The sequence below is a fragment of the Lepisma saccharinum genome, chromosome 20, assembly GCF_977018435.1.
Source record: "Lepisma saccharinum chromosome 20, izLepSacc3.1, whole genome shotgun sequence".
NCBI classification, from domain to species: domain Eukaryota; kingdom Metazoa; phylum Arthropoda; class Insecta; order Zygentoma; family Lepismatidae; genus Lepisma; species Lepisma saccharinum.
In genome coordinates this window covers 4,240,508-4,255,424 of record NC_139248.1, presented here as the reverse complement: position 1 = coordinate 4,255,424, position 14,917 = coordinate 4,240,508, and the positions used below count along the sequence as shown (strand labels likewise).

Here is a 14,917-nt window from a genome sequence, read left to right as displayed (position 1 = left end):
CATGGATTCCATTTATCTACAAATCCATAACATGTCATTGTAGTCACACCATATCCAAAGCATAAGAAATAGGAATATTTCAAGACATTTTCCACTGTATTGTCACAATCTATGGAGTTCTCAACGTGACTTTATTTATAAACTGAACTCCAGTCATGTACATGAAAACGAACTTGAAATTTCACCTAGCAAGCAGTTGAATATACACCAAAGGCATAATACAATTTCAGGTATGTTTATGAAATAATTTGTACCAAAAAAAATTGAAATAAAAGAGCAATTTGAATGATTAATGATTGTAGTCCTGATCTTCACCCCCTTTCAGTGTAAGAAGAAGAAATTCCATGTAAACTTTGTGCTTTTGAAGTAGTCCCATGATTATAGTTCCCTCTCAATGCAGTGTGATGTCATTTGAATGAATATCTAACCTAGCAGAACACACATACAAACTTGTTTTATTAACTAAACACATATTTCTACCAAGTGAGAATAATACAATATATTTAATAACATTTAATACAGAAGTGATGCATCTGAACTAGTTAACGTGTACACATTTTATTCATAATCTCAACAATTCATTCTACAGTATACTTAACTGGAGTCTTAAAATTGAGAAAATTACTCTCTAGTTTAAAATGGTATACTCTAGAAAAATTAATTGAAATGATGGATTCTTAAAACATCAATACGTAAATACTATTGTTGATGGCTCTTCTTATGGAATGCTAGATTGTGAGCTTGAGTGAATCTCTTGTTACAGATTTTACAGGAATAAGGTTTCTCCCCAGTGTGCGTTCTACGATGCTCTCGAAGTAAAGTTGTCGAGCGAGTTTGCTTTCCACATATCTCGCAAGTGTACGGCTTCTCCCCCGTATGTATTCTGTGATGTATTTTGAGTGATTCACGGCTTCCAAGGACCTTTCCGCACACACTGCATGAATATGATGCTCTAACTTCAATGTGCCTCTTCACATGCTCAAACATCAACTTTTTCGTAATGAAGCATTTTCCACACAGCTCGCAGGAGAAGTTCCCGGGAATGTGCTTTTGCTTGTGCGTGTAGTAGCTGGAGTAAGAGGTGTAATGCGCATCACAGACTTGGCAGATGTAGAAATGATCTGCCGTGTGTTGATTCTCGTGATCCTTCCAGTTGGATCTCGACTTAAATTTCCTCTCACAGAACTGGCACTTATATGGTGCATCCTTTCCATGCTTTAACTCGTGGGCCGTCAACTGTGTTTTGCTCGAGAACAACTTCCCGCAGGTTTGGCACGGAAGCTGCTCTTCCGTGTTATGCTGCCTCATGTGAACTTTGAAACTGCCAGACGTCTTGAGTACCTTCGAGCACACTTGGCAAGGAAAGTTTTGTCCCTCGTGGTGGAACCGTTTGTGGTTCTTTAGACCAGTGTATGACGTGTATGTCTGTTCACATACGTCACATTTCAATGTCCTGTTCTTATGATGAACATTGATGTGAGCGTTCAAACTGCCTTTTAGCCTATAACTCTTGCCGCACATATTACATTCAAAAGGCGTTTTGACCTCTCCAGCCATAGTTTCCTTTTCTGAACTTTCGAGTAGCATATGTGGGTCTGCATTATTACTGCTTAGGCTCTCTGCTATATCTCCGGCACTGAAGGTTGAAATGGTAATATCCAGCTCTGGCATTTCATTCGTCTCAGATTTACATACAGCTCTGAACTTTAGAAGGCATCCAGCAACAATGCTCCTTGCTAAAATTTCCCTAGAAGAAAGAATACATGGAAATATTAAAGAAGTTGTCATTGTTATTCTTCTATTGAACACTTAAATATCAATGTTTAAATAATCATATTTCCCTACACCATTAATAAACATTAATATTTTTAAATACCAGCATAACTCTATCACAGTTTAAAAACGAATTCCAATTCTCTCCTACCGTGCTATCAAGCCAACTTCTGGCATTACAATACCATCCTCACTCCTTACGATCCTTCATAACATTTTATGCAAATTCCTGTTCCCACTAGTCACCTACAGACAAGTGAAAACTAGTGTTACTATATTGCTAGTTCACCTTAACGTTCTATCTTTTGACAGTTATGATGCTGTGACAATTAAAAAAAAAATCTCACGCTATGTTCTGGTAACACCACTGTGTTAAATGCACCACATACCACAAAAACAGCATGACGAAAAAGATGCTAAAACTAGTCCTCAATTGTCAACTTCCTCAAGTCATCAATAGGGAACTAGTTTGAAGTTGGGCAAGAGAAGGGCATTGAAGTGGTAACCCGTTTATCTGCCACACCTCTAGTTAACTTGCTTATCCTCCATCTCCAAATAGTTCCCAGAGAACTTTGGGAAGTAGTAATAAAAACTCAGAAATAGTATTTGTCTATCTTTTGTCCTGTTGCTTCCATGTTGTGTTGAAAGAAAACTAGGCATAATTCGTTTCATTTGTTTTACTTCGCTTCTTGTGCCACTTTTGGCTAATTTGCGAAGATAGAGATGAGTGATGATACGATGAAATTGATGAATGGACACTCGCAGACATTCATGCCTAGGCCAGGATTCAAACCTGGGAACCCTGGCATCGTAGCACGGGGGCTGGCAAAACGAGGCATAAATCTGTGCAATGGACTAATTCAATTTCTCATGTTGTTAAAAGTAAGGTTTTTACTAAAGCCCCCCCCCTCCCCCTCAGAGAATCTAGTTTGTGAAGTATTAGCTTTCCAAATTTTAGGAGAGAATTCTCAATGCAATAATTGATATTGGTACGCCCAGTTTGTGACCTCTCTGTAGATTAGGGCGGAGTTGATACTGATGCCAGTGGATTGTTTGGATTTAATTTTAGTTATTTAGCATCGCTTTTCTGCCACTCTTGGCTAATCGCAATGAAGAGGATGAGTGATGATATGATGAAGATACTGCACTCAAAGAATAAAATCAGTGACAAATCTATCTGCCTGGTATGTTAATCTCTACATTGTTAATGCTTGATTTATTTTGCTTCGATTTTCTGCCAATTTTGGCTAATCACGAAGATGAGGATGAGTGATGATATGATGAAACTGAAGGTACACTCACAAAGAGTACCCATGCCTAGGCTGGGATTCAAACCTGGGACTTCTGGCATCAAAGCACTATCAATATATGTACATACACTTAATATCTATGTAAGGTTCAATTATATATTGTTTCCTAAATTGGATCATAAGCTGTGTACTCTATTATTGTGACATGACATCCTGTAATTGACAAAACCATGGATCAATGTAATCCTTAAGGTGAATAAATCAACCAATTGTAATATGCTGTGCTAGCCACTTCACCATAGAGGTTGGCCGAATGTGTTGGTACCAGTTAAGAGAAAGCACCAGTTCAGATTTAGTAACAGATATCAGCTGATCCTGTTTCGAAATTGGACAATCTTGCAGGGTCCACAAATATGTCAAGAGACATTTTCAGTCTAGATATCAAATAAATTATGCAAAATGCATATTTTTCTGTCATTTTGGCAACAGCACTGCAGGATGAAATTGATTTTGTGAATAAATAATTATATTATGAGTAACTGTGAATATTTTAAAGCAAAATTGTAGTAGTAGATTAATACAGTTCCAATATTTTAAAAATATTTTGAAACACAGTAAATTGTTTTAATTTCCACATCAAAAACTATGGAAAAAATGTTTTCCCCAAACTGCCACATATATAAAATAACTCCTAACATACAAGAATTTCATAACTTACCAAATAAATAATATTAGATGTATTTTCAGATTTTTCCAATTTTTCGCATTTTAAGTTTTTAGCTACTGTCTACTCCAGAATATATAATCAAAGTTGGTAGTCTTCTACACGTTCTATGATGAAATAACCAAGCAGTCAATCATATTATTTCAGATATGACCCATCAATAAATAGTAGCACAGATGAACTAAAATTTTGTGACAAAACTTGCTTAAGGTATGAGAGAGTACTTGCAAATTTCAGATACTTTTACCTTGATTATACGTTTTGCATTCAACTGTAAGTACGTCCCCTTTCTATGTGAGTGACTATCCATCATCATGGAGATTATTCATTGTTTTCAAAGTGATAGCAGCCAATTTGAAATCAACGTATTATGTCATCCAAATTTGTTCATTATCTCCAGTATTAATGTTAAAAAGATGACAATTCACTTTAGCTTGTATACTCCTGTTCAGATAAAGTAGCACATTCAACTGTTGAACCCTGTAAAATGTGCCATTTTATGAAAACAAGAGTGTACTGTAAAGGTAAGGTATTATACCAGGTGGTCCACATATAAGTAGCCTGGCCGGGTAATAGCAGAGACAAGCCTATAATTGTATGTGTAACTTGCAGTGGATCAGTCGGTAACGCATCTGACTACCATGCTAAAGGTCCCAGGTTCGATCCCCGGCCGGTTCAAATCCAGAAACTTTTCTAATGTTGGAAGCGGCCCTGGCACCCATCCAGCGTGGAATGACATGGTACCGGGGGGAAAACCCTGGGGGGGGGGGGGGGTAAAGACAGTCAGTCAGAGGTGTGATGCTGATCACATCACCCCCACTCCCCCTATACGCCTTCATGGTGTGGTGCTAAGCACAGGGTAACACTTTACCTTTTTTTTACTCTCTGTTATTTAAGTAGACATAGAAATATGTACACAAGCAATACACGTACTCATTTATGTTTTAATTTAATTGTTCATAAGCATTGTTAGTTGCTCATGGATCTGTCAAATGCCTTGTTAAAAAAGTCATGTCGAGAAGATGGTGTTTTCCCTGCAGCAGCGAATTGTGATAGTGGAAAAATATGTGCGGACGGTACCCAGGAACAAAACCACGTGCGAAATAATGCTGTTGTTATGCTTCCTGCCTAGGAATGTGTATAATGTCGTACAGAGTCATCTCTATTTTTATAATTATAGTCTTAGTTGAGTATGATGTACTGGTCTGCTGAGAATCCACATATCCTGCATACTGAGCACTAAGACACTCCTCCATGACCAAAAAATTGGTGTTTGGTGTGCAGTTTCAGGAACACGTATAGTGGGTCCAGTGTTCTTTGAATCAACAATGAATAGTGCAGTTTATCGTGGCTTCTTGCAAACGTTTTACGACGAACTGACACCAGCAGAAAGACTATAATCCTACTTCCAACAAGATGGAGCCACATGCCACACTTCAAACAAATCCCTGTTGTTGGTGCATGAACTGTTTACAGAAGAGCGCACAGTAAGCAAGGGGTTGTGGCCCCCTCATTCCCCGTACTTGTCCTCCTGTAATTTTTATCTCTGGGATGCTTAAAGCAGAAGATGTATGCAAACAACCTCCATACTCTGGCTAAACTGCAGCAAAACATTACCAACACCAACCGGAGCATCACCCGTGAAGAGCTACAGACTGTATCAGCCAATACACTGCGACGTGTGCAGAAGTGTGTCGACGTTAACAGGGGCCACTTTCTGCATCTCATGTAACATGCAGGTAAGCCAGTGTTCACATTTTCCTACTCATTCCTACCGTTCTTTCAGCCGGTATCCGGTATTATCATGCCAGGCTACTTTTACGTGGGCCACTCTATATTACCAATGTATCTCATAAATCCAACACATTAAACTTTGAAAATTTTCCTCAGATATTTATTCAATGGCGATTCTTTTTGTAAAAACAGATGCTTTTTTTCAAAAATATAAAAAAATAAAATAAAAACATGCCTCTAGAGTAACAACATGATAAGACGACAAAAATTCAGTACACACGTGAAACTTGGTATTTAATAAGAAGATACGTACATTGTCTTGTTAAGAATCATCGTAGCAATAAAATAAAATAAATCATAAAGAATTAATGAACAAGTAGAAATTTCTCTTATCTTGAATGTGTTACGTAAATTCAATCATGAAATGCAATCACTATGTTAAAAAAAAATACCACTTCGTCTACTCTTAAATTATTACTCTACAGGTTTTTATTGTAAATCAATCATTATATTTTAAATATATTCAATATGCTTTATTTACATTTAATGTATATTCGAATACATCAAACTTTTACAAAGATGGAATGATATCAGATGTGAAAAACATAACAAATCACTAATAAACAAACATTTCTTCATACATAATCCAGAAAACAATGTGCACATTAATAGCATTCTTTTTTTTTAAATGACGTCCCATAATCACAAACAAAATTTTGTTTCCTTCAAGCATCTGGAATAATCTATGAATCATTCAGCAGGGTGGCTACAAACAAGCAGAAATGAAATTCCCTGACTTTTCCAGGTTTCCCAGGACAAAATTTACATTTTTCCATGACAATTATAAACTAAATTACTACTGATATTCTTGTTTTATTTATGCCTAATAGGTAGGGATCTTGATCTTTCACCTTCTTTTTCTAAAATGGTGACATTCTCCAACCCCTCCCCAATTCACATTTTTATTTTAGTGCATTTTTCTGAGGATTATACCTAAAATTATACTTTCATGGTGTTTTTAAATTACTGTTTTAAATTGTAGGTCACATGGCTTATGCCTCTTTGTGAGAGTTTGATACCTTGGAAGTTATTTTGGGAGTTATTTTCCAATAACCCTTTTTAATTTTAAGGTAAGGGGATTTTTCCCCCCTATATACTGAAGGGTGCAAAATGGCCATATGTGGCAAGGCACCCACAAATTCTAAATCAATCAATCAATCTCATGTGACAGATACTGATATATTATGGCACCAAAAATTGGCATTATCTTTCTTTGATATTTTAGTGTATATTTCCCGAAATTCGTGTTTTTATTTTAGAACATTTTCCTGCCAAATATACCAAAACATACACTTCCATTGTGCTTTTAAACTATTATTTTAAATTGTAGGTCATGTTGTCTACGTTTTTGGATATGTTGGAACAGAATTTTGAGGAAGTTATTTTCCATTATTTCTCGCTCTACAAATTCCGATTTTACGACTCCCCTGGGGCAGTAGGTGAGCACTCAATCCCTGCAAAAATTGCACCACTGAGCTCGGTGATTCAAAATACTTCTCGCGTGACAAATACTGATGATGCAGCTCCGGGGTGACAGTAGATACACACTCGATCTCCTGCCACTTTGCTCTGTGGTGCAAATTGTTCTGATAGAAGTTAAAAAATTGTGGGAAATATGTACCGGAGTGTTCAAAAAAATGTATACACACTTTAAAAGCATGTCATACATGCAATACACTTCAATTCACGTTGGCTACAGGTTCAACGAGTAGTACTATAATTCACAATCAGCTACAGATAGTGTTTGTGTTCAGCGACGCGATGCGATGCCATAAGTTGAGAAAGTGCAGTGATGGCGTAAACACGGCTGTCATTTGAGGTGCGAAAAACATTCTGAAGTGGTATTGGAAGTTCGAGAATGTCTGTGAAGTGCAACCACAATGGAGGCATAACTGTCAAGGACGTAGTGCACAGTAACTTTTTGTGTTGTATTGTTGTAATAGTCACAATAATATAGCAGCTATTCCATTTTAAAGTGTGTATACATTTCTTTGAACACCCTGGTATGAGATTTAATGTGGATTTTGGAATTTTTCCATGTATATAATGTATTATAGTTTTCTCTTGGATAAAATGTTGGAAAACTTGCACGTTCTATACACACAAATATGTTTCTATAAGCCTAAAAAAATACAAGAATGTTAGACTTCATGGTATTTTTCGTTGTTAAGTACATTTTTTAAAAATTGGCAAAAAAATGCAAAATATTCGCATTTTATGCCACATTCGTGTTATTTCACTATTTTCAATGGGTGAAAAATGTGTCCAGACATCTCTGCACATTAATAAACACTACTTCGCAGCAATTAACATTGTACACTGTCATCGCGTTTGCGAAAAATCAAGGTCCCTGATAATTGGAACTTACTTTCTGGATGCCCCTCGTACAAATCAGTACATGAAATGTGAAAATTTAGGGTTGGCAGAGAAACGTCAATAACTGATGAAAGTTATACGCTTTTAGGACTAAATGATTTGTGTAATTATAATATTAAAATATTTATGTATTTATTATTAGTATTTTATTTCATAACATCGCACATTAACTTCACAGTGACAGATTAATATTCATCTCTCATAAGCATGTGCTTGTCAAATTTTTATAATGTTTACCAACTCAGATTTCTGTTTCACTTTTCTTTGTGATACTATTCAACATATATTGTGACTTGTTGGATTCATCTTCATATCGATGAATAGTTCAATGTCATTGTAAACACATGGCAACTTGTGCGAAACCAGTATTACGCCATGGCAAAGAAATAAGGATTGCTACATTAAATAAGGTTAAGTGAGCCAAGAAGAGTAATAAAATTCCAGCAGCATATTTGCAGTGGTGTAGCAAACTAAGGCTCCAATTATGCATGCGATTTTTGTTGGATGGAACATCCAACAAATGTCATAAACGACAACAAACGTCATACTAGAACATCCAAGAAATATAAGATTCATAATAGCACAATGCATGCAATTTTTGTCGGATATCGCAGAATGACAAATATCAAACTGCTACGGAGCCAAAATTTTGTTCAATGAAATGTGGTAGCACAGCAGACAAACTCGGATATACAAGGCTCTGTTTATTTATGCCATTTTCGTCAGATGTTGCAGTCCGAAGACATCCAAAAACAATAAATTTCATAAAAGTGCAATGCATGCGATTTTGTCAAAGTTCAACGTTAGTTGGACGGCGATAACCGACAAAAATCATATGCATCAATTGAGCCTAAAAATGTTCATCAGACAAATGCTGTACCACGACATTAGACAAATTACAGGGTTGCATAGTGCCCTTATTTATTTCCATGTTCCTTCAGAATGTCAAAATGCCGTACTACGACATCCGACAACTATCGGACGATGCCACAGTGGTCTGCTCCCACCCCACTACTCCATTTCTTGACAGTTCTGTCCCCTTGCTGCTCCCATACAGACAAGAAAAAATGATAATTCAATGCATTTTCCACATAATATTTAGAGGCTTATCAATTATCAATTTTCTCTGCCCCTCCGGAAATTTCTCTCTCTCCCCTCCCATCACTAGTTTCTGGCACTGTAATTGTGTTGTGCATAAAAGGGATCTAAAAGTTTATACTCAGACTTAACAACAAGATTTCCTGGCCCCATGCAACACTTCACAATGACATCTTTCAAAGCAAACGCCTGGCACATTCATTCCATCACATAAAAAAAGTCAATCAAGACAAAATTCCCTGACTTTTTTTGACCTCTCAGATTCCCTGACTTTTCCCGGTATTCCAGGTATCACCACCCTGATTCCAGCACACTATAAAAGTATTCAGAAGTTTTACAGCCCGTGAAAATTTATGAACAGTCTTCAAATGTTTACCAAATGAAAATTGTGATTATATAAATCATTTCATTGCACATTATCAATGTAAGAAAAGGCACTTCAAATTGGAAATACATGGTGGTCCAGAAATCACCCTGGTTTTCCTCATGTGAGTAATGTTTCTTACTGAATGAATATTTTGTTTATGTTTCAGATACTTTTAAACTACAGCAGGAGCAATCACCATGGTTAAGGACACCACTGAACAACAAATGTAGTCATATAACTTTTGTTACATCCAACATGTGAGCCATCTAAATTCATAGTGCAAACGTGAGATGCATGTCATGCAAGCAATTCTGTGATGGAACATTGCCATCCTGAACCATTGACCCTTTCACAGGCTATTTCCGGAATGTGGTAGATCTGCTATATATTCCTGTACTAAAACTATCCCACTGATTACAAACAATCCATTTTGATGGACCTTGCTTGGAAATGTATGCAATATGTGCAATGAACTACAAAAAAGGTAAAGTTCCCCATGCATGTGGCACTGTGCCATGACGGCACATTTAGGGGAAATGGGGGTTAGGGACCTACACATTCTCGATCTTGGACATATTGAAGGTGATGTGATCAGCAACATACACTGACCACCTTTAACCCCCCCCCCTTTTCCAGGGTTGACTACAGGTACCCCCGTAGATTTGAGGCTGGGCAAGCTCTGGACACCACTGCTTTTAATGGGAGTACAAGGCTGGAAAAACTCCAACCTTACATCACCCACTCACCCTAGGAATCAAACCTGGGTCTTGCACATGGCAGTCAAAATGCACTATCAACTCTAGACCACCACAAAAATTTCTCCAGATGCTGTACACTTATAAATGTGAACAAAAAATGCAGCATTTTCTGACACTATATTCACTTTCTGCACTATTCGTGTACTTACTACTATTATGCAGAATCTACAGACAACGGCCAGGTTAATGTTTAATGTTCATTACGTGAAATTCTACAATCTTGCCAACAAAATTTCTTTTCTTGCTATACCAAATTGTAACTGTCAACAATAACATGATCTGTAAAATAATCGACGATAACCTCTTCTTCACCAACTAATGATAATTATGATCATACTTTCAACCTACTTTAGTTATCAATCAGTATAGCTGGACTAAAACTTACTTTCATATTCTTTCTAAAACGTAGTATAAAGAAGTGAAAATAAATATATTAACCTATCAGTCTATGTAGAATCGAAATTCTAAGAAACTACAATTTCATACCAGATTGAGAATCATAAGAATGAGAGGAACAAGTTTCAGAACAGATTATTTTTGGGGAGTGGAATAACAAGAACTGAATCTGGAAGCAATAATGAATTATTTATTTTGCAACGTTTTTATTCAAATTCAAGATACTCTGCAAAATTCCCAGACATTTCCCTGTTTTCAAGATTAACAGCAATCCTGTGAAAATGACCAAGTTTGTAACTACAATATACAATGATTTCCATGAAGCTTGGTGGTCACTGACCAATGTAGGTATCAAAAATGTCTCATATTTTGCATGAAGCATCTTTAAATGTATTTTCTGTATGTAACAACTAGGGCCAGGGACTTGATGTCCTATACAACTGCAAAATATGTATGTAATTATGTCATATAAATTGGAAAATATGTCATGAAAATTTACAAATATGTCAGAAAAAGGCAGAAATATTCCCAGTAAAGCCAAAAATATGCACAACAGTACTCTCGAATTTCTCCCATACCTGATAGAGTATGTGGAGTAGGGGCTGTAATGTACCGAATGTTATTTTTACTTTTGACTGATTTTTGTGAAAAGCGAAAAAGGCAAAGAAATAAGAATGAAACTTCTTCACTTCCCGTGCAACAAGGAGAGAGAAAATTTTTCCTCAATAATGATTGCATGGCTATCAATTTTCGGCAGGATAAAAAAAAAAGTGGGGTATTATTGCTGTTTACTAAGAAAAGACAGAATCTTTCTTTCTACGTAATTTCCAGATCCTGCCATCGACAATATGAACTATCCGTTGTGCTAAAGCTATGAAAAAAAAATATGAAATAACCAATTATGTGCGAGAGAATTACGAAATTATACAGAAATATGTCTTATTACAACAAAATTGAAGAAATATGTTGTAAAAATGCAAAATTGGTAAAATATGTCAAAATATGCTTTGTCAAGTTTGTCTATTTCGGCTGATTTTCATCAGATATGTTATAACATAAAGTCCCAGGCCCTAGTAATAACATTTCACTTTGCACAGGGATGCCTTATATAGGTTCCTGTCAATTAATACGTTACAATAATTAAGGTTGTGTCTGTGTCGTTCTCATATGTGTAGTGTACACTCTATGCAGTGCTATTTGTGACTCTTCACGTGAAATTTTAGATTGTGAGCTTGGGTGAATCCTTTATTGCAGATGGTGCAAGCATAAGGTTTTTCGCCAGTGTGGGTTCTGAGGTGCTCTTTAAGTAAAGTGTTTGAGCGAGTTTGCTTTCTGCAAATTTCACATGTAAATGGTTTTTCTCCGGTATGAATCCTGAAATGAGCCGCAAATGAACTGCGGCTTCTGAGGACCTTTCCACACTCGCTACAGGTAAAGGTTGATTTAGGTTTTATGTGCTGCTTGTTTCTGTGCGCGAGTAACTGCACATTACTTGTACAGATCTTTCCACAAATGTTGCACAGGAAAGTTTCTCTACTATGTGTAGACATATGACTATGCAAACTTTGATTGGACGTGTAGGAGGCATTGCAGATTGAACAAGCATATATACGTTCTCCTGTGTGGATATTCTCATGGTCTTTCATTTGAAACCTTGTGTAAAATTTCTGATCACAATATTGGCACTGAAAAGCAGGATCATTCCTGTGTTTCCTCTCATGACATTCCAACTTCCATTTGCTTACAAATGATTTCTCGCACATGCTGCATGGCAAACGGGCTTCCTTGTCATGGACTTTAAAGTGCTGCATCAGATATGTTCTTGTGCAAAATGTCTTGGTACAAACTTGACACGTGAAGCAAGAATTTGCATCATGAACTTTTGCATGCCGACGTAAATAGTCCAGTGAGTTGTAGCTCTTTCCACAAATCTCGCACATGAAATTCTTTTCACTCGGTTTTGGGAGAATCACTTGTACACAAGCATCAGTCGTGCTTACTTTAGGTTTTGGAATCTTTGGTGGATCCACTGGTACGCCTACACAAGCAAATTCTTGATGGACAAACCTGATGTGACGGCGTAAACTTTTCAGCAAGTTGTAACCATTTCCACAAGTCTCACACTTGAAATTGTATTCGGTCTCCTTCCCGAGAACAGCTCGCATTGGAGCATCAGTCGTGATTACTTTCGGTTTTGGAATCTTTGGTGGATCCACCGGAACACCTGCACAAGCATATACTTCATGAACATTCCTGATCTTCGGATGTAAATCTGTCTGCAAGTTGGAACCGTTTATCCAACTGTCACACTTGATTTTAGTCAGTTTCTTTGGTGGGTTTGCGGGAAAACACACAAAAGATGATTTCCTCCTTTCAGATACTTGATAACCTTCGTTGCTTTCATATTCACTCTGTGTAGTTGGAATATCTTCACATTTCGAATCACATTTCAAAATATTCCACAATACTGATTCAGATTTAGGTTCAGCCATCATTTCAAAATCAAGATAAGTATCATCTTTGCTGCCTAATTCAAGTTTCCTAAAAGGAAAAAAAAAATAATAGAAAAATTAGTAAATCTATTAAATGGGTGTATATTGAATGTGTGTGTGTGTGTGTATATTTACTGTTTAAATAAATGGATTTGTTTTAATAACATGAAAATTGTGGAACATATTACACAGCTTTGATCACACCTGTAAACTTTCAGTTCCTATGCATGACTTGTGTACTGAGCAACAATACTGAACAAAACTATTGGAGATTAGGGTCGGACAGACCTATAAGGACACCTGGCAAAATCTCAGTGTGCACCCCTGACTGCAGCACACTACTCCCGTTAGGGCACTGTCGCCCTTGCCATAAGAAGAGCCTAGCTCATACTATTGCCTCTAACACATGTAAGTCTTCCCTGAACTAATGCACTATATTAACCCCTTCCCTGCAGCGACATTGATAAAAAGAAATCACCTACATATAGATGAACCGCAAATTCCTTTCATCCTAAAAATTAACTACAAAAAGACTTGCTGCATAATGAACCTAGGAAAGCAATATCTCAATCTCTCTCTCGCTCTCTCTCTCTCTCTCTCTCACACACACACACACACACACAAATGCTGAAGACAGTAAACACTTACCACACAAAAATAAATACTCATTCTGTGCACCTGTTCTATGTGATACTGTGCTACCTCTTTCTTCTTGAAAGAAAATGTGGTAAATCCTGCAAAATATCAACTTATTTATTTTTGTGGGGTAAGTGTTTCCTGTCTCCTTCATCATTTGTGTTTATCCACCCAGGTTGGGATTCAAGCTCAATATTCAATCAATTCACCCAATAATTAAACTTGAACAGACTATATTCATTAATGTAATGAATGAAGGAATAATAATAATAATAATAATACACTTAAATGAACATCACTTGTGCACGGAGAGAATTTTGATTATAAAATATAAGATATTTTTTATTTTGAAATAAACGTTTTACTACATAACATAAATGTAAACTCACACACGATGTAGCGATTTCCGGTAAATAACTATGTTTATTATATATAAAATTACCAAAAATCCTACAAGTCTCATCTCTCTTGTTCTTGGCATAAAACGCTTACGTAATACATTAAAACTTGCGTAGTTCTAAAAATTCACTACAGATGGCAGCACCTGTTCAGCTATTCTCGGCCGCTTCTTGTATCACACCAGTAGTGGCGATGACGTATCAGCAGTGCAGGTGAACCAACAGTAGGTCACTCGCTCTGGCTTCGGAAGGAAGGAGAAACGTTGAAGCAATTACGAGGAACCCAGTAGAAAGGTATGAAACTTATTTTTGTCAAAAAAGTGTGGCCATTATACTTAGTGTTACAAGTGGTTTACTACGAATTTAACAGTGCTATACCTTTCTTACGTACTTGGCACGGTCATTACACAAAATACAGTTAAAACAATGTCAAGAGTTCCTCCCCCCTTTTTTTCTGATGCAAACCTGATGATTGAGAATATATCGCGATAGCATTGCTTGTCGAGGAAAATTACGTAATTTGCAATTCTTGCGCTGAGCAAAGTAAAAAGTTGGACCAAAAAAATACTGTACAATTTGGGAAGTTGAATTGCATTTTCCTTAAAACTTGCGAATAAGTTGTGTTAGACACAAATTGATTAAAACAAGTGAATCATCGCAAAAATGCAACTGGTCTAATCGAGACGTGTGACAATAGGTGCATAATGCATTGCTAATGCATGTACGATATCAAAGCAAGTAATTTGTCCCTTTTACATCCATTTTTCCTAAAGAGCATCTAATTTAATGCATAGTTATTCTTGTGCTGTTTATATACAAAAAAAAAAAAGGGGTAACTTTTAAGGCTGTGTGATA

The 14,917-nt window shown here is 36.6% G+C and overlaps 1 protein-coding gene across 1 annotated transcript; it reads right to left on the bottom strand.

Annotated features, from left to right (window-relative positions):
• Positions 1–377: 377 nt before the first annotated feature.
• LOC146003510 (uncharacterized) lies at positions 378–3,850 on the bottom strand. Its single transcript, XM_083141798.1, has 2 exons — positions 3,742–3,850; positions 378–1,747 (listed from the first exon to the last, which is right to left on the bottom strand). The coding sequence occupies exon 2, from the start codon at positions 1,669–1,671 to the stop codon at positions 700–702; it is 972 nt and encodes a 323-aa protein (XP_082997924.1). The 5' UTR covers positions 1,672–1,747; positions 3,742–3,850; the 3' UTR covers positions 378–699.
• Positions 3,851–14,917: the final 11,067 nt, after the last annotated feature.